The sequence below is a fragment of the Seriola dumerili genome, unplaced genomic scaffold (assembly GCF_002260705.1).
Source record: "Seriola dumerili isolate Sdu_G_001 unplaced genomic scaffold, Sdu_1.0 BDQW01001191.1, whole genome shotgun sequence".
Classification (NCBI taxonomy): domain Eukaryota; kingdom Metazoa; phylum Chordata; class Actinopteri; order Carangiformes; family Carangidae; genus Seriola; species Seriola dumerili.
In genome coordinates, this window is record NW_019175446.1 from 71,633 (window position 1) to 96,838 (window position 25,206).

The 25,206-nt window shown below is 42.6% G+C and overlaps 2 protein-coding genes across 4 annotated transcripts; both read left to right on the forward strand.

The window, feature by feature from the left end:
• The first annotated feature begins 89 nt into the window (after window positions 1–89).
• LOC111238111 (transmembrane protein 184B-like) lies at window positions 90–14,858 on the forward strand. Of its 3 annotated transcripts, none has more exons than XM_022767512.1 (10): window positions 90–580; window positions 2,990–3,223; window positions 5,899–6,064; window positions 8,935–9,025; window positions 9,141–9,216; window positions 9,642–9,733; window positions 9,950–10,119; window positions 10,631–10,825; window positions 11,216–11,242; window positions 12,003–14,858. In XM_022767512.1, exons 2-10 carry the CDS (start codon window positions 2,990–2,992, stop codon window positions 12,230–12,232), a joined length of 1,281 nt encoding a protein of 426 aa, XP_022623233.1. In that variant the 5' UTR covers window positions 90–580; the 3' UTR covers window positions 12,233–14,858. The 3 variants fall into 3 exon arrangements, with proteins under 3 accessions (XP_022623233.1, XP_022623232.1, XP_022623236.1); XM_022767511.1 differs by having other exon boundaries at window positions 112–196; XM_022767515.1 differs by lacking the exon at window positions 11,216–11,242 and having other exon boundaries at window positions 112–196.
• A 1,607-nt stretch (window positions 14,859–16,465) lies between these two features.
• LOC111238044 (probable ATP-dependent RNA helicase DDX17) lies at window positions 16,466–25,109 on the forward strand. Its single transcript, XM_022767425.1, has 13 exons — window positions 16,466–16,832; window positions 16,987–17,146; window positions 17,320–17,416; window positions 17,534–17,667; window positions 18,596–18,661; window positions 18,812–18,953; window positions 19,032–19,192; window positions 19,354–19,526; window positions 19,763–19,873; window positions 20,130–20,191; window positions 20,302–20,361; window positions 23,330–23,569; window positions 23,758–25,109. The coding sequence occupies exons 1-13, from the start codon at window positions 16,783–16,785 to the stop codon at window positions 24,249–24,251; spliced, it is 1,950 nt and encodes a 649-aa protein (XP_022623146.1). The 5' UTR covers window positions 16,466–16,782; the 3' UTR covers window positions 24,252–25,109.
• The last annotated feature ends 97 nt before the right edge of the window (window positions 25,110–25,206 follow it).

Sequence of the window (25,206 nt, forward strand, 5' to 3'; positions counted from 1 at the left end):
GCATATGTAGTGCACTTCCCTGTACAAAGTTTATATCATGTTTAATGGCAAAGTACCTGAAAATTAAAACGACGTGACTGCGCATGCGCCAGGAGCGGAGTACTTACTGGCATCTGCTGCTGTCCGTACAGTGAACTGTTGGTGGTGATGTGGATGAAGTAACGGTATCTGGTTCATCAGCATTGGATGGGAAATGGCAAGATAATTTGTTGTAGACTTTTTTTTTAAACATTGTAATTGTGTCGCTTCTTTAAATCGTGTTATATTTCTGTGTTTTGACTTTACGGGGAGAATCCACAGCAAGCTAGCGCCAGGCTAGGGAGGCTAGCTAACGTTAGCTAACAGCGCTCGGCGTAGTTACGGCTCAGCTGCCGACACTTTCCAGCTTTATAAAAAGAGACAGGTTTCCGGGGTTCAAACAACGATGCAGTGATCACAATAAGTGGCTGGCTGTAGTCTGAAGGTTAGCGCTTGGCCCAAATAACTTTTTGAACTCCAGGAGGTTTGCGGTCGCCTTGAGATGATGAGCTAAATTGATGCTTGGATTCAAACCAGCGCTGATCAAACAACTGCAGCGGAGGTAAGTAAAGCAGCAGGATGGAGTCATGAACACTGAACAACGGCTACCATTATTTTCTGTTTAGTGTGTTTTTCTCAACTCGTAGCCGGTCTCAACGCACTATTAAAATCAGCTGAGGTAAATATTCCCCCCCCCAGCTGATTTTACATTACATATGATGTCACCCTTTCTCTAAAAACGCAGCACGGCTTTGTGTGTACACTGTTAGAGAGGTTGAACATGCTCTGTCGTTATTTTGAGTGATTTGTTACAGCTCCACTCAGCTCAACTAAAACGAGTTGTGGTCAATGCTAAGTAGCCCAGTTGTTTTCACTGCCTCTGATTGAACACGACCTTAATGGCCTGATGCTTTTACAGTATGTGTGATGCAGCTCTCCTAGCCTGGGGACTTATGATGGTCTGTCACAAACACCGCTGATTCGATTGAGGTCAAAGTACAATGCATGTTTTGAAACCTGCCCACGGGTGCAGTGAACAGGATTGATGAGTTGCCTCTCTCTCTCTCTCTTGTCTGTGGCCCACTGGGAAGCACCGAGCCCTGTTGTTGTAGGTGTAGCTGAGGCTGGTGCTTGTGATCATCGCCAGTGCGCCTGTATAATAAAAACAGACCTCACCCCATATTCATTTTTTCTCAGAGAATACCTAGAACATTCTTATTATTATTTTTAAAATCTTTAATAAAGACAAACTGTTTTGACTCATTTACATACATCCATTCTTGCTTGGTAAATAAATAAAGATAATCCATTTGCTTACTTATCAGGCAATATGAGAAAAAAGGTGCCATGGTAAATGGTAAGACCTTTACCTCAATATCAGTGTGTGGTACATTACACAGCTGCTAAATAGTCTACTTGAAGTTGATCGAATCAAAATGCATGGTTATGTGGAACTGGCTCTTGTATCAGAAATCATTGTGTGAGATGTTTGGCTGAGTGATTGCTTTGTAGTAAATAAGAGAAAAGGAAACAAATTAGAACGGCTGATATCTTGCACAGTCTTTTATTACACCAATTTCAAAATGTGAAAAACAGTATATTGATATTATAGCTATGTCTCCCTGGTACAGTCCATGTATGCAGAAAGTAGAATTTGTCTATGCTGTCCTAATTTGATTACCTTGCAGTTTCTTTTTCTTAATAGTCAAGCATATTCTGACGCGCTCACTGATGTGTTTCTAGTTTCTGTTAGCTGGCAAGCAGCGAGTTATCCGTGATCACGTTGAGTTCCAGTATTGAACCTATATTTAGCTGGTACACAGGGGGAAGTGGGGGTGAAAGTCATTGTGAAATTAGTTTTCTGTGAATGATCAGATTATCGCCTTCCTGGTATCCACACCAAGACACTGATGCAGTTGAAGAGAAGGCAGTACTCAGAGATCTGCAGTGGTTTCATGGGGGGGGGGGGCACAAAGCGTAGTTTGGATGGTTTTGATGTTGTGAGATCCGGTTTGGCCCGTACTGTTTTTATTTGTCCAAATCTGTGCAGCTTACTTATGTGTTACACACCACTTTTCTTATTTACACTTATTATAGGTCATTGTTGATACTTTGAGGAATGGGGGGGTTTTCTAATGGGCGTGATATCTTCCCTTTCCACTGATGGGGCACAAATGCAGTGTAAGCATTAGCACTGACATAGCACATACCTAATAAAGACAACTCAGTTGGTTTCGCACCGTTCAGTTCCGTGCAGTTGGCTTTATTTTTAACAATGGATATTGAGAAAAAGTGAAGCCCAAAATATGATACCTAAAGCCTCTCGGTGTCTCCAGTCTTTCCAATCTCTACCTCTGGATTTGTGGAAAGGTGTTTCACCACTCTGAAGAAATATGTTTGTGTTTAGCGCCGTTTCTAGCTGCACTACACGTCTTCCGGCCCTGAGGAAGGCACAGGGAAAAAGAAGGGGAGAAATTGGGTCAGCAGCCCTCAGCTCGTTGCTGTCAAACTGATTCGCTGTGTTTGACTGATTCAGCCCACCCCCCACCCACCCCCCCACCGTGTGCTGGTGTTTGGTTTTTACACTCTTTATCAGCCTCTTCTCACCCACCTACCTTATTCCTCCTCTTTACACTCCCTCTGCCTTGATCTCCCTTCATCTGTCTGTCTGTGGATAGACAGTGTAGATCTGTGCACTGTCCTACTTTGCTCTGTATCGTCTTCTCTTTTCTCATTCTAACATGGATGTTGGCTTGAGATTTAGGTCTTAGACTACGCAGGCCTTTTGCAATGCACTTGCACATTTTCATTCAGGCTTTATAACAGATATGAGTTCTCACTGCTGATTGTTACTGACCGATTGTTGCTTAAATAAACATAGTACTGATTTAAAGTCTAAGCTAAATATGTCTGATTTACATAAAGAGCATCTTCACTGATGAAATCTGCTCTATACCCTTTCTTCATACAGATGAGTCAACTTTGGCGGCGAGACATACCCCTGTCGGAGAGGTTGGGGAATGACTCTCCAGTCGGCTTCGCCCCGGGGTCCCCAGCCACTGTGGCCCCACAAGGATCCAACTCCTCCTTGGTACCAGAAGCCCCAGTGTTCACACAAGAAGAGCCAATTTTCCTCATGACCTCCACTGCTCAAACTATATCGGGTTTCTTTGTTTGGACAGCTCTTCTTATCACGTGTCACCAGGTAAGAAGATCCTGACATTTGGTGGATGCAGCTGGTCAGAGGATTGAAACTAAACCTATAACTTGAAGATTTCAGGGTTCTCTCTCCACAACTATGTTATGTTGTCCACCAATACACATGTAGAAGAGAAGACATGGAGTTAGAGTAATACACCCCAGGTTTTTCCCTGGGACACCTAGTTGTCAATGCTTTGGTCTTATTGAAATGAAAGAAGTGTTTTATTTACACTGCGCCAGTATCAATCTGAATGCAGTCAAAGTATTGTTAAGCAAGATACTAAAGCCCGATGTCCTTACTCATTACATGCCTCTCTGGATAAGACTTGATACAAACTTAATACAAAGTGTAAATGAGTGTTTGCATCTGTTCTAGCCTAGAAGTCAGAGGACTGGAACAAAACCTAAATCTGGCACATGGTCTGTCAGCTCTACCCACTGTTCCCCCTCTTTTTCTTTAACCTTCATGTAGTGAAGGTGGCTCCTTTTCCACGAGCTCCTGTTAAGCTAAGGCTTTTTATTTGCACATGCACCCACCAGACACATGCATGCACAGGTGTTGTGTCCTGCGGGGAGAAGGCTTCCTTTAGCAATAACCAATTACGTGAGGCTATTTATGTTTCATACATATTTGGTGTTTGTGTGAAATGTAAGGAAAAAAAATCTGGGGTTTTTTATTAACCCACCTCTTATGAATGACAAATGCTGGAATGATAATACTGTTTTTAGATAGATAATAGTTGTAACACATGAGTAATAGGGCTTCTTACCTAAAGTTTGCCTTTCTTAGATAGCCACAAGCATCAAGCTTTAAAGAGTTTGATTTGAGTTTTTCTTTTATTATCTGGGCATTTTGTGTCTTCCTTTGGTAGCTTGACAGGGGAGAGATGATAGGAACTGATTGGAAAGGGGGAGATTGGGTTGTTTCAGATGTTTGAGTTCATGGTGGGCGCCCGCAACCCAAAGGCCACCAGGGAGTTTGATTGACTGAAGTTGTTTATGCCTCCGAAACACACCCAGCATGGGATAAACACATCAGGTAGTGTAGCTGTAGGGGAAGTACGGGAAGACCTTAGTGAGCACTTCCTGAACTGCTGCTTGTCTGTTTTTGTTTTTTAGCTTCTTGTGTAATATCAACAATGATGTTTAAAATCTCTAGAGAATGGAAATGTTAAGTGTTAGCGATGCAGTACAGTGGATACATGCTGTTTGTCCTGTTTGTGTTGGTTCATCAGCCCTCAGGTTAATGATTGCTCTTCCATTGTCTGCTGCTGCTCTTAACGTACACGGTTAAAGAAGAGCCTTCTGTCACTCTGGCAACAGGTGCTCAACGACGACATCATCAAAGACCAGGGAATGGGTGTGTGTGTGTGTGTGTGTGTGTGTGTGTATATGTGTGCATGCAGAGGAGGGTAACCTAGCAACAAGCCCTGTGAGCAAAGTGCACTATCTTGCTTGGTGTGTTGTGTTGTCACCCACTGTTTGTTATTTCACCCAAGGTGTGTGTCTGTTTGCCGTCCAGGAAAGGTGATAGGTGGGGCATTGTGTGAGTGGAAAGGAGCCGGATGGTGCAGACAGAGGTGCTGCTGACAAAGGCCCACCCTGTCCTTCCTGCCGTCTGCTGCTCTGAATAGGAGTTTTAAAAGCCCCAGTGTCAATTACCTGAAACAACCCCAATGTCATTGCACGCACGCAACACACACCTTGCAGTCACACACGACTCAGGCAAATGTATACTGGCTGTATTGTGACCTGTACAGGCAGACTAAAGCCTGGTGAGGACACACATGCAGGTTTCATGAGGTAGCAGTTAGTGTCTGCAAACCCATTTATTATCTGAGCTGTGGTTTCACACACACATTTGTTTTTAGGTAGTTTTTAATTTGAACTTGTGCAAAACAGTGTGGGACACTGCATCACAGTTGGTGCTCTCTGATTAAATAAACAGGTCACTTTTTGGAAACGTTGAAAATGCAGAAACTGTTTTTCTGTGCGTTTGTATAAGAACAGATGTTCTCATGTGAATGTGTATATGCATCTACGACTGTGTTTCAGTGCATCGTCTTGTCTGTCTCTCCCTCCTTTTTCGATTATTTAATTTCACGTTTTAGCTTACGCAGTGTTCCTAGAATGAGCAGCTCTATCGCAAAACCAGAGTCCCAGTGAGTCAATATGAGGCCATGAAGAAAAAATGTTCCAGCTGCTGCCTTAGCAACTTTTGGACAGCTGATGTAGACGAGGAAAAAGTTAGGTGAAAAGTTCAAACCTGCTGTTTTAAATCTACTGGACAATTGTGGATCCGAAACAGCAGCTACAATTCAGTCACCATCCACACACATGGACGTATAATTATCACCAACTGGAACAGTGTTTGATGTCTGCAGACATCGCAGCTTCACGCTCTGGCAGTGACTCATTTCTGCACCAAATTTGTGACAGAATCATAAAAAGATCACAGAATTAATATAAATAGTAGCAGTAAGTAAATGATGGTTAAAGCATGTAAGTGTAGGCACTCGTGTTATTTAATCTTTGCACGCTTCTGGTCAGATAATTGTGTCTTTTATGGGAGAATTGTGAAAATCATGTTCTTGCATATCTGATATCTGTTATCGCTTCTTTATTTTTGATGGATCCTGTTTTTTTTTTCTCACCTCTTCTTTCTCTGTTCTTTTTAAGATCTACATGCACCTACGTTACTACAGCTCTCCAAATGAACAGAGGCACATAGTTCGGATCCTCTTCATAGTCCCCATCTACGCCTTCGACTCTTGGCTCAGCCTCCTTTTCTTCACCAATGAGGAGTATTACGTGTACTTTGACACGGTGCGAGATTGCTACGAAGGTGAGTGGATGGAGAAACACGGTGCAGTGAACTGGTACACTAGCATTTTCTGCTGCAGTCTGTATTGTATGCCGCCATATTTGACGGGCACGCTGCAGCCCGGTGTTGACCACAGTGTTGACCACAGTGTTGAGAGTGTTCCAGTGTGTGTCTTTTGATTCCCAGTAGAAACAAGGGTGTGAGAATTTATGTGTGGTGATACCCCAGTGGCAGATGGCCTTTGCAGTGTCTTCATTTAAAAAGGTTGCCATCTTTGTTCTCATGTCTCTGCGGCCTGTTGGGATTGCAGGGGAGGGGGAGACCTGTTACCTAGCAACTGTATGAAAACGAGCAAATCCTTGGGAAGACTTTTTTAAAAGCCGTCTCATTTGTGAACAGATAAACCACAACGTTGCTCTTTGTCCCACCAGCCTGTAATCAGGATTCCTGCGGGTCGTTAAAAAATCTTTAAAAGTAGGAAAATAAGGTCTGAAAATGTCTTTTATTTACCATAAATTTATTATAGGTATTACATTTGTAGATAGTGTGTTTAAGACTGGCAGAAAAAACAAAGCCAGTATTAATAATGATGGTGTTGCTGTTTCATGTCACTTGTTCCACTTTTCTTAACAGACACACATTTACACACACATTTTCTCCACGGGTCGACAGGGAGGGGCTGTAAGGTATATAAGGTATATAAGAACAGATGCTATTTTTCCTCTGATTACTTAAAAGTTCATCTCAAATTCTGTCGTAGGATTTAGAAAATATTAAGCAATGATAGGAAGTAATAGTTATTTCTACCAACATGCAAAATGAGTGGTGTGGTTCTTTAATACATGTGCTGCTGCAGGTGTTTAGATCTGAATTTTCTACTCCGCCTCTATTTTAAAACAGTGTTTACAGGAGAGCAAAAACAAAAGTGAGAAATCATTTCCACATTGTTCGGTCTTAATTTAAATTTATTGAGGTCTTGATTTGAAGTGATTTTGATTTTTAAAATGGTGCAGGAATGAATGACTTGGAGGGGTTTGAACTGTTGGTTTAATACTCAGTTTGAGGGCCTTGGATCCAGAACTTGTGATGGTCACTGTTTTCATCCAAATCATCTAATGAATGAATAGCACATTAAAAGTAAATGTTATTGTTCTTGAGTAAAGGACAGTTTTGACTTGGAGGATCTAGATCGATGAGACATTTATGCGTTGTTGCTCTTATTGTTAACACTTCAGGATATTTATACTCCCAGAATGCATGTTCAGATTATTGTCATCTTTCATACTGCCGGTCCTTTCGGGGCTAAAAGCAGCGGCAGAACATTTTAGACTGAAAAAAGTCCAGTGTCAGTAATAATGCTACATTAACAAAGCCGGCACCGTGCTGACTGTGTTCTGGCAGGGGTTGTCACTCAGTGTGCTACTTTTAAACTCAGCCACTTTCAACAGAAAAGAGAGCTGCGGCAGTGGGGAGCTGGTGTGTGTGGGTTACCCTCAAATTAGCCTGAGAACACCCAGGGCAGCAGACGAGAAAACATTCTGCTCAGAGACACATTACTGGGATCAGTGTGCAGTTCAGTCCGGTTCATTTCAATTATATGTTGCTTCTCTGCTAAATAGCCAATATATTATTAACCAGTACACAACATATGCTGTAACTGTCCTGTTTACTTATTTGGGTGAACTGCCTGTATGTGAGAAGGATGGGTTTCAGAGTTGAGAGCAGGTATGTCAGTATCATTGCATTTATGAATAGACACCATCCATTGCGTATTAATGCACAGTCTAGATTTGTCAGGTTAGTGCTAAAACAACTAGTGTCGCTGGCTGCATTGATTATGTATCAGATAGAATAGAAGGGATTAGGGAAACGCCTGGTGTAGCTGAGGAAGAGAAACACAAAACATCACATCAATTCATCAAACTTTATTTGTATAGCACTTTTCAAACAGGTTAGTGCAGTTCAAAGTGCTTCACAAGCCGACAATGAGATACAATAATAGATTTAAAAAGCTTTAATAACATGAGCAAAAAAAAAGTTAATAAAGTAGGTAAAATATAATAAAATAGATTAATTAAAGAATAGGTCAAATAGAATAAAATACAATTTTGAACATAATTGCAATAAAAAAAGTAAGTAAAATAAAGTGACTAATGACTAAAACTATATTAAATGAAAAGCCAGGCTGAGGAGGTAAGTTTCGAGTCTCAGGTCCTCTGGGAAACTGTTCCATCAGCTCGGGGCATAAAAGCTGAAAACTGCCCCGCTGAAGGTTTTTGTTCCGGAGGACCTGAGATGCAGCGCTGGTTCGTAAGCCTTAAGCCTGACGTGACATGTCTCCTGGTGCAACACCATGAAGTGCTTTAAAAACAAATTAAAGAATTTTGAAATCAATACAGAAGCGGACAGGTAAACCAATGTAGGGACTTTGATGCCTTACTGTCAGTGTGTTTGCTTCACTTGTCTTACGTGACTCTATTGTGTGACATGACTGTGAGCTTTCCTCAGTAATGTTTCCACAGGCGTCCCATGCTCAGCCCTCAGCACCAGAGAGCTACTGTACACCATATAATTACACCACCTCACTCACAACCATTACCCCGTCATTTCCAAGCCTGCTGATGGGGATGACTCACCTTTCTGCCTTGAAATGGAAAGCTCAGCAGCTCTGAAAGAAAGAATCAGCAAAACATAACTGTAATCATGACCGAGTGTTAACAACACTTGTATGTATAACTAAAACTGAATCGCCGTAATTAAACCACAGCCGCTATAGCCGTCGTGCATCAATATGTTGTTGGAAACATCCAGGGTTTTCAAGTGTCTGTGTGATTTTACAAATACCAGCGGTCACCTTAAAAAAAAAAACCAGTAACATGTTTTTCCTGCAGCCTTTGTCATCTACAACTTCCTGAGTCTGTGTTATGAGTATCTGGGAGGAGAGAGTGCCATCATGGCTGAGATCAGAGGGAAACCTATCGAGTAAGTCCCGTTTGTTCTCATCATCCCTGTTTTTCCCGTTCTATTCATATGGTTCAAATAACCTGCATACCTGTCCTATCTATCCTGACCTGTATGAACCTGCTCTTCACTGTAGGTCCAGCTGTGTGTACGGGACCTGTTGTCTGTGGGGGAAAACCTACTCCATTGGTTTCCTCAGGTTCTGCAAACAGGTACCAAACACCCTCTTTGCCCATTTTGCCGTACGTTGCGTAATATCGCTCACATGGCGGTGTCACTTTGTTTTAGTGTTGAGATTCACAGAAAGACTGTCCACACCAGTGCTACAGCACGTTGGATCATACAAATACAACACAGATCACTTTGCTGTTAACCACTGGCAGCCATTTTATTCATTACCATATAGTATGACAGGGATCCACTTTCCTCCACTGACTCATTGATTTAATGTTGATATCATTAGTATTGCTAGTCACTGAAAACTGGTTGTTGTCAGAAGCTTTATACTCGATTTATAGAATTAGTAAAGACTGCTGTACCTATGAGTCAAACTATTATTTCTTCTGACGTACTCATTGTGTTTTCCTACCGTGTTTCCTCCTCCGCCTCCCGACCTGTCTCACTCTTGCCTCCTCAGGCAACTCTCCAGTTCTGTGTGGTGAAACCCCTGATGGCAGTGATCACCGTCATTCTTCAGGCCTTTGGGAAATACAGAGATGGAGACTTTAAGTACGTTTGAGCTCTGAGCAGTGACTCCTCGTGTTCTGACTCGCTGTGTTGCGTCACGGACCGACACCAGCCAAAAGTCTTTAGAGTCCAACCTTCTGAATGCAGAGTATTCGTATCTTTAAACGAGTGGTCGTTTTCAAAAAGATATAAATTCAAGTCTCCTGTTATCTCCACTGTGCAGTCTGGTCATTACACTGAAATGCCTCTCTCCTCCAGTGTTGCTAGTGGCTACCTGTACGTGACCATCATCTACAACATCTCCGTCAGTCTGTCGCTCTACGCTCTCTTCCTCTTCTACTTCGCCACGCGTGAACTGCTCGTCCCATACAGCCCCGTGCTCAAGTTCTTCATGGTCAAGTCGGTCATCTTCCTCTCCTTCTGGCAGGGTAAGAAAACAGTACATGTGGCTGTCTATTTATTTTGTCCAGCTGCTTGTACCATGTTTTTTTTATTGTTTACATTTGAAGTGTATTTCCAAAGGATTTGCTCCTTAAGTGAAATATTCTAGTGGCTGCAACCAGATTACAGAGTGTAATTAAGAGACAGCTTTGCTTCCTTTATGAATTCATTTGTTTTCTCAGCGTGGTGTTTTCGCAGCTGCAATTTGTGTGTTTCATTTGTTGGGTTGTGGGCTATGATGCTGCATCGCTGTGCCAGAAATAAACCCAGAAGAAGAGGGTGAAACGTGTCCTGTAACCTCATCACTTACTGAGTTTTACTTCCTTTTGTGGCCCGTGTCTGTCGTCACTTCTTGTGGCAGCGGGTTTTAATTTTAATTTCCTCCTGCGCAAAAAATTCAAATTGCACAGGAAAAATGTGGCTGAAAACTTCTTGTGTAATTCCTCTGTGTGTGTGATTTCTATTTTTTCTCACTCTGGCTCTCTCTGTGTGATTCAGGGATGCTGCTGGCCATCCTGGAGAAGTGCGGAGCCATCCCTCAGATCAGCTCTGCTGACTTCTCAGTGGGCGAGGGAACAGTTGCTGCCGGTTACCAAAACTTCATCATCTGCATCGAGATGTTCTTTGCTGCTGTCGCTCTGCGCCATGCCTTTACTTACAAAGTCTACATGGATAAAAGACTGGACTCATACGGTAAAGGAAGTGCATGTTTGGGGTATTAAGAAGCCGGTGTCGTTCATCTTGGTTTGAGGTTGGAGAAGTAAAGATAAATGTGTGGATAATGACTAATGATTGGTAATGAATAGTTTGCCTGTTTGGGAGATTAATTTAATGTTCTATCTAATCTTGATGTATAATTCACACAGGACTCTTGATACAGTCTGATTTCTACAGTCTCTGATCTGACCTCACTCTTTGTGTCCCACCCTTTACTTTGATTCCTATCTTTATCACGCTCTTAAATATCTTTAAATATTTCTCTTTTCATCTGCTCTGTTTTTCTGCTCCTTCATTTTCATCTTGACTTTCTTATTGTCTCCCTTCTCTCCTTTTTCTCTCTTCTTCCCTGCGCTGCACTGAAAGGCTCATTTCCTATCTATGGACAGTACGGTAGGTCTGACGTTAGCTGTCTTTCGTCTGTATCTGCCCCAGTCCTGTATATTACAGTGCTTTTTATTTGCTTTTCTGTGTTTTCATTGTGCTCATATGTTCATTACTGTCAAGTCCAGCATGAATTCCATTGATACATTTAGAATTATGGGTATTTTGCTGTCTCGTCTCCGTCTTTCATTTTGTCGTCAGTGAATTCAGCCCTTGAACATTTTGCCTTTTTGTTTCTCCTGGAATAATTTAGTTTAGTTTATGTTTTCTACCCAGGGTCAGGAGTCCCCTCTTGTTCTCTCTCTCCTCTTCCATCAAACATGCCTCTGCTTGCTAGAAGCAGGAAAACATTTGTGTGTAAAAAAAAAAAAAAAAATGTGCGTGCTAAGAACTGAGGCGATGCAAATTAGAAGCAGAAAGTGATGTTAAATCTTCACTGTCCAGGTCCAGCTGTATTAGTTTATTATTTAACAATAAATGTTAGAATTAGCATCCATCTTGACCTCCAGAAATATCTTACTACCCGCTGTTGCTCTGTTATATAATTCATAGCGAACAGATTTATTTCTTACATGCTTCTGATTACATTTTGCAAAAGTGTATTTTTTTTTATCCAACACTTCAAATATTTATTTAGAAAATTCACTTGACAACTGGATGGAATCTTAGTTTCTGTCGTTTCATTTCATTTCATCCCTTCATCCCTCCCTCCCTCGCCTTCCACTTTGCTCCGTGTCTCTTTATTAATGTCTCACCTTCACGTTTCCAGGTCGCTGCGCCCCAATGAAGAGCATCTCCAGCAGCCTGAAGGAGACCATGAATCCAGGGGACATGGTCCAGGATGCCATACATAACTTCTCCCCAGCTTATCAGCAGTACACCCAGCAGTCCACGCTGGACCGGAGCGGGGGGCCACCGCTCTCCCGCAGCCACAGTAACCTCAGCACTCGCGGGGACAACGAAAAGACCCTGCTGCTCAGCTCTGACGACGAGTTCTGAGACTCAGACGTGCACTCAGAAGGTCATTTTACCCCCCCGGTAGCCCATATTGAATTTTTAGCAGCTGTGTGACAAATCAGATCTTTCGTTCCAACCTGAGCACGGAAGATCAGATTCTGTTTTTGGGGTTTTCTTTTTCACATTTAGACATTGCGGCTAGCAGACTGCAGGGAGGTGTTTTACAAGGAAAAGAGGAAATGAGAGGAGACAGAGGGAGCATGAAGAGGACGGACGTGTTGTTTACAAATAAAGTTAGGGTGAAGGGAGGTCGGGGGCATTTATGATAAAGGCCATTACTGACAGAAATACAATATCTACATTCATCCATGGATCCATGACGATGGATCAGTACAAATAACCGTGCCTGCATCCAGCATCCTTTATGCTGCACTTTAGACACCATGGCAAAAAAACAAAAAACCCCATCAGATGTAAAATGTTCACAAGTGCCATCCTCTTCTGAAAAACATGGCCTCCTTCGTTCTTTAGCTTTTATATTGATTCTTAATACAGACTCCTCCTCACCCCTCTGCCAACTCTGCCTCTTAACGTTGCCAAATAGAGGGAGCTTCAGTTAATGAGACACTGTCTTCAGATGTAGAGCTGATTTATAGTCAAGAAAACTAAGGAGCCTTTGTATTGCAGGGCTTCATTTTAATATATAAGAATTTAATCGCAAATATTTTTTTTATTTAAACGTTGTATGACCTTGAAGGTATAACTCATTTAAAGACTAGTGTGTTGGAAAATTCTTATTCCAGAAATGTTATAAATATTCTGTGTATGTTTTCATCTTTTGTTGGGGATTCATATGAACAAGTGAATCATGAGCGTAATAGTGTGACTGCGGCTGATGGCCACGGCTTGAGCTCCTCCCACAATGTTATTGTTTGTGGAGCTCGGAGAGAACAGCTGTAGCAGAGACATTAGTGTGGGCAGAGGGACTGACGGAAAAACAACACCCACACACAGATTACAGATTACCGAAGAAGCAACACTTCCCCGCAGACCCGGCCCAGCTGTGACCTGCTGTGGACTGTATTCCCGTAATTAAGGGCGTTACAGGCAGCACAGATCAAGCCTGCCTCTGCTGGTACAGTTTGTAACGGCGTCACTGCTGGAGGAGTCGTGAGTCAGGACATAGGTCACTACAGACAAATAAGGATGTCAGTGCAAACAAGGCTTTAAATCTGACTGTACTCACATCCTGAATAGAAACACTTGGGCATTAAAAGCTGGTTCGCAAGAGGGACAGAGTGTTTCGGTACAGTAAGAAAATATATATGTTAAAGTGGCAATCTCAAAGATTTTCATTAAAATAGGTCCGTTTAAATCTATCGCTGAATGAGTCCTTGCATTTTACAGTTTTCTGAACTGAGTGTCTGGTGAGACTCACCCGCCAAATCACAAGGAACACAAGTCACTAACACAGTGTGGTTTAATAACAAACCTGTAATTGCGGTGTATGGCCATAGGTGTCGCCAAAGATAATGAAACAGATCTTCAAGCTAGCTGCTTCAAAGGGACACTGAAGCAGAAAACATTGATCCATGGTGGTGAAGCAGGCCTGCCATCCTCCTGTCCCTCTTCTGTTATCTTTTTCCAAAAGATAATACAAAGTGTATTTGAGCTGATTGTTCATACTGTCATCAGCTATGGTTTAATATGCGTTTTAGCAGCAGCCGACATTGCAGTTGCTTGTGGTTGTGGTATTAAATATTTAATGGCAGAGCACAGTGGTGTAAAAGCTGAGTAGATCCTTTGGACACATGACATAAGGCCCAACGCTGCCTTTTAAATGTGCGCTAAGCATTTTATGTTTATGTTGAGAGCAGAATCCAAACAGGTGTAACTCTAGTCGACTGACTGCAGGTGAACATAGTGCAGCACAGTCTTTATGCACGATGAATGCAGTCAGGATGATCTTTTACATCTTCGTGAAGAGAAAAACGTCTTTCATTAGAATATATGTCACTTCAGACCTATATTCTAATGAAATATAGGTCTATGGTATTTGTGAATTTTTGAATCCACCATTAGTGGATATAAAAGTTGGTTTCCGGCTGTAGCTGCTAACCCGTATCCTTTCCAACCACCTCCTGCACTCAATAATTAACGCATCTCGTTATCCATCTCTCTGCTGAGCCTGCAGTGATTCAGTTAGAGGCAAAAGTTGAGTGAATTTATTCTATTAATTTAACATTAACTTAGTGGTATTGAAAAAGTGACATTCACTGCCTTACACTTTGCCCCGAGGCAACAGCACATCAGACTCGAGCCTCTTGATTCAAAACACTATCAAATGATAATTTTGATACTATGTGATTTAAGCGCTGGATGTTAATTGTAAAGCTGAATATTTTAAATCGGGAAATATTATACCAGAAAGGAAAGAATGTTGTAAATAGTTAATCTAAGCACTGCGAAACATTCATGGTGATGACTGTAATGGCATTGCTTGGTATAGTGCTTCGTTTTAATATTTTTGTGTTTTTAATATTTTAATTTTCATATATTCTCCTGATTTATTTCTGTTGCATACTTTTTAATTTGTATATTGGTAATATCTCATGTTTTGATGCTATAATGGTTTCTGTTGGTGTTGAAAAGGAAATAAAAGACAAAATGGAAACATATCTACCACCTTTTTGTTAGTCAGCTTTCACACTTGTAAACACCACTGTCACAACAATATGTAATAGTTTGTGACACTGTAAAATGATTGTGCTATTTTAAAGTACACTTTAGAAATAGGTCAGAGTGACCAGAAAAGTAGAAACCCCTGTTGTCAGCATTGGTAGAAAGTAAGAGCCTTTATTCTAGTACTTTGCTTACAGTGGTATGAAAAAGTTTAGGCACCCCTGACAATTTCCATTATTTTCATTTATAAAACAGTGGGTGTTTGGATCAGCAAGTTCATTTTGATCAATCAAATAACTGATGGACACAGCAATATTTCAGTAGTGAAATGAGGTTTATTGGATTAACAGAAAATGGTGAAGAAAATGTGCAATATGCATCAAAACAAAATTAGACAGGTGCATAAATTTGTTATGACCAAATAACTCAATCTTTGTTTCATCAGTCCACAGCACCTTATTCCAAAATGAAGCTGGCTTGTCCAAATGTGCTTTTGCATACCTCAAGCGACTCTGTTTGTGGCGTGTGTGCAGAAAAGAGGATGTTGTAGGTCTTTGGAGGTGGTCTGTGGGTTGTCTTTGACCGTTCTCACCATCCTTCGCCTTCGCCTCTCTGATATTTTTCTTGGCCTGCAGCTTCTGGCCTTAACAAGAACTGTGCCTGTGGTCTTCCATTTCCTCACTATGTTCCTCACAGTGGAAACTGACAGCTGAAATCTCTGAGATAGCTTTTTGTAGCCTTCCCCTAAACCATAATGATGCCACCTTAAATACCTTTTCTCATGATTGGATGCACCTGTCTATGAAGTTCAAGGCTTAATGATCTCACCAAACCAATTTTGTGTTCCAATTAATCAGTGCTAAATAGTTACAGGTATTCAAATAAAAAAAAATGACAAGGGTGCCCAAATTTTTGCACAGCCTATTTTTCACAACTGATTTAATTTCATACAACTTAATATTGCTACACTTAAAATCTCTGTCTGGAAAATACCCCAGTACTCAGCTTTTATTAGAAAATGAATGGCATGCCACTGTGATCATTTTCTGTGAAGACGGAGTAAATTATTATGCAGCCTCAGAGGGGTGCCTAAACTTTTTCATACCACTGTATATTTATAGCATCTTGACAGTTACAGCTGCCAGTTACTATGCAGGCTTAGATTTTGGAAATCTGTCATTGGCATACGAGATATGATGCACATTGAAGTGTCAATTAAATAACGTGTCAATGAATTACACGATTTACAAAGGATCATAATATATATAGTTATATGATTGGTAAATCTTGATATTGGTCAAAATCATATTCACTTTTCAATATAACTTATTCATAAATACATCAACATATAAAGTGGTATGCAGTAAAGACAGTTAAGAATATGTATGTTAGAAAATGTGTAAAGCTGTGTTTTTCTACAAAGTGGTTAATGTTAAGAAATAAATACATAAAATACATAATGTGGCCCAAATACATAAAGGATTGAGACCTAGAGGTGTCAATCATCCTTGGGGGCGGGGCTTCCCAGCAGCCAGCCAATCACAGAAGCTTCTGCTCGCAGGCTGAAGGCTAAGCTAACAACAACAACATAGCGGTGCAATCACAGGTGCGCCTTATTATTGTGTCATTTGAACCGAAGTCTAAGTTTCGTCGTATTTGGGTTTTCAACAGGCCTGTAAGAAAGCCACAGTTTCTTCATTCAGTCCGTGTTCCAAGTTAGCTGTTAGCGTTAGCATTTGGCTGGAACAGAGAGGACGCCTCGGTTATAGTTAGCTAGCGTCTTTCTCAAACGAGGCCTGAGACGGTAACGGTAAAAGCGAAGGACGGGTAACTTCTTCTTCGAGATAAACGGGCCACTTCTGTGATATTACAGAGGCACTTTATCAGTCGGAGGAGCCTGTGTCCTCAAAATGAGAGGTTCGTACGGAGACAGAGATAGAGACCGTGCCCGTGACAGAGGGTAAGCAGCGCGAGTCAACATTGTCAATTAGCATGTGAGCTAATGCTAGCACAAACTGTCAGTTTAAATATTTTGATACGTTTGTCGCTGTAAGTATAACGCAAGAAGGCGAAGTAAAACTAGCTTTGCAATGTATGTGTCATTATTTGTGCAGCAGCCCTCGTTTCGGGTCCAGCAGAGGTGGACCACCGTCGGGTAAGAAGTTTGGGAACCCCGGGGACCGTTTACGAAAGAAGAGGTGGGACCTGGACGAGCTTCCCAAATTTGAGAAGAACTTCTACAGTGAACACATTGAAGTGCAGAGAATGAGCCAGGTATTCCTGTAGTATCACAGTCTGATCCTCTAGTGCAGCTACATGATGGAAAACCTGTGTTAGGGTCCTGAAAAGGGAGACAAGTGTCATTTTCAGTTTTGTAAATACCACTCTGATTCTTGGTCCGTTAAGGTTTGTTAGTTTCACACTCGTTTGTTGTCTTGTGATTTCAGTATGATCTTGAGGAGTATCGCAGGAAGAAAGAAATCACTGTTCGAGGCTCAGGCTGCCCAAAGCCTGTCACCACCTTCCATCAGGCACAGTTTCCCCGTAAGCACCTACATACATGGATATCTAAACATGTTAAACTGTGCAACAGTAACATACAATGCCACAACAGCAACTATACTAAATCTGCTGGTGTTTTTCTCCCGCCTGTCCATCTAGAATATGTAATGGATGTACTGATGCATCAGAACTTCAAGGAGCCCACAGCCATTCAGGCTCAAGGTTTCCCCCTGGCTCTCAGCGGGAGAGACATGGTGGGCATTGCTCAGACTGGCTCTGGGAAGACATTATCGGTGAGAGGCACATCTTCGTCTACTCAACTACTTGCAAAGATGAATACATAAAGTCAGAGGTGGACCAAGTACACAACATCATTATTTGGTTCAAAGTATAGATCCTCCTGGTCAAATATGACTCCAGTACAAGTGAAAGTTGTGTTAGTAGTTAAAGTTAAGTACTGGAGTACTTGATTTTAAAAATACTTAAGTATCCAAAAGTACATTTTTTTTATGTAAACACATTGTTGTATTGTTCCACATTACAGAACTGAATGACTGTGAAACAACTGACTGAAGACACTTGTGGAACCTGTAGAATAAAAAGCTCGTATGTTCTATAAAGCCTGTAGAAATGGCCATAAAAACACAGTTGAATTAACAAAAGGAGCTATTGTTGGTTTTCTATTTCTTTTTTTTTTAAGGCAGTGATGAAGTCTGGTCGTGGTAAACAAAGCAAACATTTAAAACTAAATCAATCTTCCTTTATTTCTAAAACTTCAAACACAGACTTCAGATCAGATCAGACTCTCTGGTGAAGAATCTTCTGCCTCATCTTTATCTAATGTCGCCATTGTTAGGACACTGACAGGTTCAAACATGACTGGCAGTGGAGGAGCTGGCTGTGATTGGTTTTTCTCCTGTGATGAACACAGTGTATGGTCTATCACATTTTCAAAATAAAAGAAATTTCATTCCACTGATTAAACGCTGTGCTCCAAAGTAAGAGTGCTTCAGTACTTCATAGAAATGTGGTGAATAAAAAGCACAATATTTGTCTTTTAAGTGTAGTGGAGTAAAAGTCACAAGTTTACAAAAAGAATGATATCCCAAAAATGTACAGTACTCAAGTATAAGTACTTCACTACTGTCCACCCCTGCAGAAAGTACTGGTGAATAGCACAGCAGCAAAATCCTCTGACTTCTCCTCTCTTTCTTTCTTCAGTATCTCCTGCCTGCAATTGTGCACATCAACCATCAGCCCTACCTGGAGCGTGGAGACGGACCCATTGTACGTGATGAGAAACCAAATACACTGAGTAGTGTGCTTTGGAATATCAGAGTTTACCAGAATGATATTAAACTTCATTTTCACACAACATTTCAGTGTCTTAACACTATAAGCAGTGGATTGTTATGGCATTATACGTGTGCTTTGTAGTGCTTGGTTCTGGCCCCCACAAGAGAACTGGCGCAGCAGGTCCAGCAGGTGGCATATGACTATGGGAAGTCATCCCGCATCAAAAGCACTTGTGTGTATGGAGGTGCTCCCAAGGGACCTCAAATCCGAGACTTGGAGAGAGGTGAGGAGTGTTTACTGTCGGATTAACGCTAACACTGTTTTGTGCGCCATAACTAATAAATCACTTCATCTCTTCTAGGCGTTGAGATCTGCATTGCCACGCCAGGTCGTTTGATTGACTTCCTTGAGGCTGGAAAGACCAACCTGCGGCGCTGCACATACTTAGTTCTAGATGAAGCAGACCGTATGCTGGACATGGGTTTTGAACCACAGATTCGCAAAATTGTGGACCAGATCAGGGTAAAGTTGATAAGAGGATGTAGAATATTAGTGCTTGACTTTTAGCACCAGAGAAATTCCTGCTTTGATATCTTATGCATTATGTTGTAGTATGTTTTCATTTGGATTAATTTGAGTGTATGTCATTAACATGTTGCTTATTTGATGTGCTCCTTGCTCAGCCTGACAGACAGACCCTGATGTGGAGCGCTACGTGGCCTAAAGAGGTTCGCCAGCTGGCAGAGGACTTCCTGAAGGACTATGTCCAAATCAATGTTGGAGCACTGGAACTCAGTGCCAACCACAACATCCTTCAGATAGTTGATGTCTGTATGGAGAGTGAGAAGGACCACAAGTAAGTGGCTGGTCGCATAGCAGATCTTTATTTTCCTGCCTTGGTTAAGTACAGTACAGTTAATGGCACTCTTGCTGTTTCTATCTTAATTCTACTCGTTTACTCTTTCCTGCTTTTTATCCTTAATTTAATGATTGTAGCCTCTTTTTTCTAAAGTGGTGAGTGAGGCGGACATTTGCATGTATGATTTGTCATTATTGTGTGTCTGGTATTTACTTTACATTTTCTTTCTTGAGGTTGATCCAGCTGATGGAGGAGATTATGGCTGAGAAAGAGAACAAGACCATCATCTTTGTGGAGACCAAGAAACGATGTGACGACCTCACACGCAGAATGAGACGTGATGGGTGAGTAGATCTAACAGGTGTGAGTGCACATCTGAAAAACAAGCTAAAAAAAAAAGCCTTTTTATACAAAATGAATTCATCCCAGCAGCAGTAGTTTAATATGGTTCTGTACAGTTTAATCTGTCATTTTTATCATGCATGAGATCATGTATGACTGTGTTCTGCATGTCCTGTAGCTGAGCCACAGCTCTTCCTTTTCACAGTGATTAAAAACTGGTTGAAACCATATCTGACTGGTTGCTGTTTTTTTTCCCAGGTGGCCTGCCATGTGTATCCATGGTGATAAGAGCCAGCCAGAGAGAGACTGGGTGTTGTCAGGTACAATAAACACAGAGACATCTGAACTGCAGTGACTCACAATATCGTTCCCTCTTCTTTGATGTTGTCTCTTTGCTCTCGATCGTCTATAACTTTGTCTCGTGTTACAGAGTTCCGCAGCGGCAAAGCTCCCATCCTCATCGCTACTGACGTGGCCTCACGCGGTTTGGGTATGTCCTGTGTGCTCAAGTGCAGAGCAAATCATTTCCTCAGTATAACCACACACAGATATGGTACACACACAAGATATTTGACCATTCACTATGAAGAATACTATGAACAATGATTAATATAATAATCAGGCTTTTCACTGCATGTTTATTTACAGTAGATTTATGGTTAAACGTCAACCACAAACACATAGAGATTTGCTTTTCTTAAGCAGCATGTGATGCTTCTCAGATAGAGGGTGTATCTAAGAAGCACCATATATGAAGCAGGACTTCCTGTGAAGATTTAAGCCACTTTGCTCTGTTGAATAACACTGACGAACACTGAACATAGGAATGATGTTGAATGAAGTGTGAAGATGTAAGGGGTGAGGCTAGTGAAGTAGCCCCTTACAGGATGGCAATCGACCTTTAACCTAATTCTATGTTCATTTGTTTTCTTTTCATTTTGTTTTTGTTTGTTTTTTTGTTTCCAAGTCTCTCTTCCGGCAACTAGAAGCACACAGGCCCTCGGGAGCCTGCAGCCGGACCTAGGCATGACAAATCGAAAGCTGACGTGGGGAGAGAGACGGCCTGATTAATCAGTCCCAGACACAGCCATCTCCGCTGAAAACCTAGAACAGTGCCCACAAACAAAACTCTCCCCCCTTCCAGGACACTGGCTCCCTGGGCGACATGGGGGGGGGGCAAGCGCGGGATGCTGCTGGGCTTCCAAATTTGATCCTAGGGTCGGGGGCGGCTGTCAGGTGAGAGGGCGAAGAGGGCGGTGTGGAGGAGGGTGGGCTCCCCTTGGCCATGCCATCATCACAGTGACGCACCACATCATTTCCTGATTAGATCGATTCAGATTCACCCAGTGACTTTTGACAAGTTTTCAATATCTGTATTTATTCTGATGGGATATGGATTAAGAAAACTTTGCTGCACAGTCCCTGAGGATTTACATTTCCATTTCCAATACCAAACAAATATTTTTTTTAACCTAAATTAGTCCTGCAGATATTAAACTTAGATACATGAAAGTTAAGCTTTGTGAAGCTGAGATACAGTGGTGCGCTACCAGAAGACAGAGAAACAGACAACTGCCAGGAAGTGAGGGTGGAAAGCAGCCAAAGCCGGGCATGGACGGCTATGCTGGAGGCTCCCCTCTGAACTGCCCCCTGATGCCAGCCCCTGACACCCCCCACCACTGGCTGTGCCGGCCGGCCTCTCCCTCTGCGGACGTCATGTCTGGTCCTGGCTGGCAGGAGTCCTGGCCTGGAGGAGCCACCTATCTATAATCGATTTCCCTCTCTCTTTCACTCTTGTTCTCTTCTGTACTTTGTTTCTCTCTCTCTCTCTCTCTCTCTCTCTCGCACACCATCTCTCTTTTACCTGCTGTCACTTTCTTTCGTGGTCGTCACTTCTCTCCCTTCTTTCTCTCATTCGTCTCTTTTCTCTACCTCTCTCCTCCACCCTCCCCCTTCCTCTTCAGCCTCCTATCTCGTGCTCTCTTATTACCTTTGTGTTGTTTTCTTCAGACCATTTCTGACTTCCTGTCCTTTTTGTCCCTTTGCCCCCTGTCCCCAAATCCACCATATGTCCTTTCAATTTTTCTTTGTGTACATCATACCCAACTGCCAGTTATGTCTGTAAATAACTCGCCAGCTTTTGATGACTTGCTAAACGCCCCATAAGGACTAGCACAAGCTGTCGGGAGTCAAATTCCCTAGCAGAGCCCACTGTCAAATCCCTCTCCATGAAAGCGTCCACGCGTCTTCTCCGTTGTGTCTGTTTCTTGTTACTTCACTTGAAAAGCTGGGCTCTATGATATCACTGCCTTTGGAAGTGACCTGGGAGGCATTTGGAACAAGCTTCACCAATCACAGACCATAAAAGCCTCACAGGGAAGTCTGCCACTCCCTGTGTCACTGCCACCCACTAATGTAAGAAATGGCAGAGTAAGTCTATAACAAGATCCTTCAGGTTCACATGAAATAATCCCGTAAAGGCCTCTCAAGCCGTCACCTTGTACTCCTAGAGTAGCACCACGTCCCAGCTCAGTCCAGCTGGAGCTCTGGCCCAGACAGTTTCCAGCTTTGGGAGTGCTGTGGAGGAGTGGTGAGGTGGGAGAAGGGACTACTTTTTGTCCTGTGCGCTCTCCTCCTACCTCTGCAGACCTCCCAGGACTGGCGAGGGGAAGGGGGGTCAGAGGGGTAACTTTGTATGTCATCACTAAATCTCTGATACAGGGTAAGTACGGTGCCTCAACCCTCCCTTCATTTCCTCCTCTGCCGGCCTTCATCGTTACGCTTCCAAAACAAAGACTCGTTTCTCTGTAATCAGCAGTGTCTTCTGAGCCCTTCGTCAACTGTAATGAGAAACAGACCTGTCATCTGTTTTTGTTTAAAAGAAAATTAACTTTCTCAGTTGATTCTTATACTTTAAACCATTAATCGGCTGAATCTGTCTTTGTCACCAGAATCACCTGTTGAGGTTTCAGTTCAGGGTCACTCGCTTCTCATAATTAGTTTCTCCCTTTTTTTTAAATGCCACTTAATATTCTCTAAATTCTTCAGCAATTCACTGTAACTTTTTCATCATTTAATGAAGTTGATCAGTAGCTTTTGCTGCACGTAACCCTATTTGCATGTGTGCAGGCACTTAATTATTGTTATACTAGATTATTGAGCCCTGTTTTGTAATTGGCATGGTAAGTAAATTAATTTTCTAATTGTATATTTTACAAGTAGTTGCTCACTTGACAGGTAAGTGATGTGTTCAGGGGATGGTGGGTGTCTTGCAGGTATTGTCTGTCTGAATGTTTCCAGTTTCAAAAGCACAAAACCTAAAAATTCATCAATGGAGTAAATTGATTGATTGATTAGTGTTAGTTCTGTTCTGACTTGTTCTTTTATCTTTTCCGTCCCTGTAACTGATCCCGTCACACCGCCCCCTTCCCACCCCCACCGCCGCCTCACATGTCAAGATGTGGAGGATGTCAAGTTTGTCATCAATTATGATTATCCCAATTCATCGGAGGACTACATCCACCGCATCGGCCGTACGGCCCGCAGCACCAACAAAGGCACCGCCTACACCTTCTTCACCCCGGGGAACCTCCGCCAGGCCCGGGAGCTGATCCGGGTTCTGGAGGAGGCCCGACAGGCCATCAACCCCAAACTGCTGCAGCTGGTTGACACTGGACGTGGAGGAGGAGGCGGAGGAGGTGAGGGAGGCATCCTGCTGATCAGATAATTGTGGAGTTCAGCTCAACTGATCGTGACGTTGTTTTAAAGGAGTCAGAGTTTTATCCCACAGCCAACAGATGTTTGTGTGAATGAGCCAGTTAACAGTTTGATGGGAATGTGCCCTCCCTTTGTTTGTCTCTCTCTCTCTCTCTCTCGTCTTTTCCAGGTGGCCGCCCCCGCTTCCGTGGTGGCTCCAATTCTAACAACCCCAACCTGATGTACCAGGACGAGTGTGATCGCCGGATGCGTTCTGTGGGTGGGAGCGGCAGCTCCAAGGACAGCCGCAGCAGCAGTAGCTACAGTCGGGACAGCAGAGACAGCCGCGGTGGGAGCAGCCGGGACGGGGACCGCACCTCCTCTTCCTCCTCATACAGAGATCGCAGCAGCAGGGACGGAGGACGCAGCTACAGCTCCAGCTCCAGCTCGTATGACCAGTACCAGAATAACAGCGGCGGCGGCGGCAGCAGCCAGTACGGCAGCTCCAGGGGCACATCTGGGTCAGCGGGCGGTGGAGCGGGGCAGGCCCCGCCTCCATCGTCGGTTCCCCAGCCTCTGATGGCCCAGCAGTTCAACCCTCCCCAGCCCATGATGGGCCTGATGGGGCACTCCCCTTTCCAGTTTGCTCCTCCACCACCGCCTCCTTCCTCAGGGAGAAAGTAACGTAATCTGTGCACCACAGTCTCACACAGCACAACACACATTACACACACTCACACAGACGGTTTCAAAACCATTCAGAAGTGTCGTTTGTAACGATTTTCGTCCAGTGTCACATCAGCGTTCCTGTCATGAGCTGGTTTGGGTTGCAACACATCGGTGCACTGTGGTGTTGTTGTTAAAATGTCTCACTTCTTCAGCATCGACCTGGTTTGAAACCATTTCGACTGGTTCCCAGATCATTTAGAAATGGTCGAACCTTTCTGGTTTTGACTTTTTCTGTAAAGTCAAATTAATCAGCATTAGTTTTTCAGTTTGACAGCAGCTCCTCTGTGTCACTTCACTTTTCACACGATTGTCCTGAAAAAAGATTTTTATACAAAACGTGCTGTTTTTGTATCGTGAGCCTCTTGACGTGAGCTGCTGCAGAGGATTCAGAGAGTATCTGATTTTCCCTTTAGGTGTCTCAAAGGTAGGTGCTGAAGTTCCTCTTTGTACATAAGCTCGTTTCTGTTTTCAATATCTTTATTTTTGGATTTAAAACTTTGTACGCTACGAAATCAGTTTGAATTACTGAAGAAAACTCGCCCCTGATGTATCTTGAGCAAAAGGGGTAAAAATATTTTTTTTTTTCCATAATGAGATTTTTCCTTTTCAGACATAGATATTAATTTCAGCCTTATAGAGGCAACTGTGCTGGGGCTTTGCATTCAAGCCACATGCATGTAAATGAGCTTCTCTTTCACACTTTCTAACTTTGTGTACTAACTAATAACCTACGACCTGCTGTAGGTTACCTTTATTCAGTTAATCACCAGTGTGTGGTCGAGTCGTTGCCGCAGTGATCATGGAGATTTTCCCTTTCTACAGTTTGTTTTTTCATGTTTAATAAAGCTCTTCAATGTATCGTTGTGTACTCGTGAAGTCCTTGAGGTGGATGGGAGCGTTAGGTGTTTGT

Excerpts from the sequence above, each read along its gene's own strand:
- LOC111238111 (XM_022767511.1), top strand. Across the intron at positions 9,217-9,641 it reads TCCTCAGGTTCTGCAAACAG|GCAACTCTCCAGTTCTGTGT; the intron begins GTACCAAACACC and ends TTGCCTCCTCAG. Across the intron at positions 9,734-9,949 it reads TACAGAGATGGAGACTTTAA|TGTTGCTAGTGGCTACCTGT; the intron begins GTACGTTTGAGC and ends TCTCTCCTCCAG.
- LOC111238044 (XM_022767425.1), top strand. The coding sequence starts at position 16,783 with ATGAGAGGTTCGTACGGAGACAGAGATAGAGACCGTGCCCGTGACAGA. Across the intron at positions 18,662-18,811 it reads AGCGTGGAGACGGACCCATT|TGCTTGGTTCTGGCCCCCAC; the intron begins GTACGTGATGAG and ends TGTGCTTTGTAG. Across the intron at positions 23,570-23,757 it reads TGGAGGAGGAGGCGGAGGAG|GTGGCCGCCCCCGCTTCCGT; the intron begins GTGAGGGAGGCA and ends CGTCTTTTCCAG.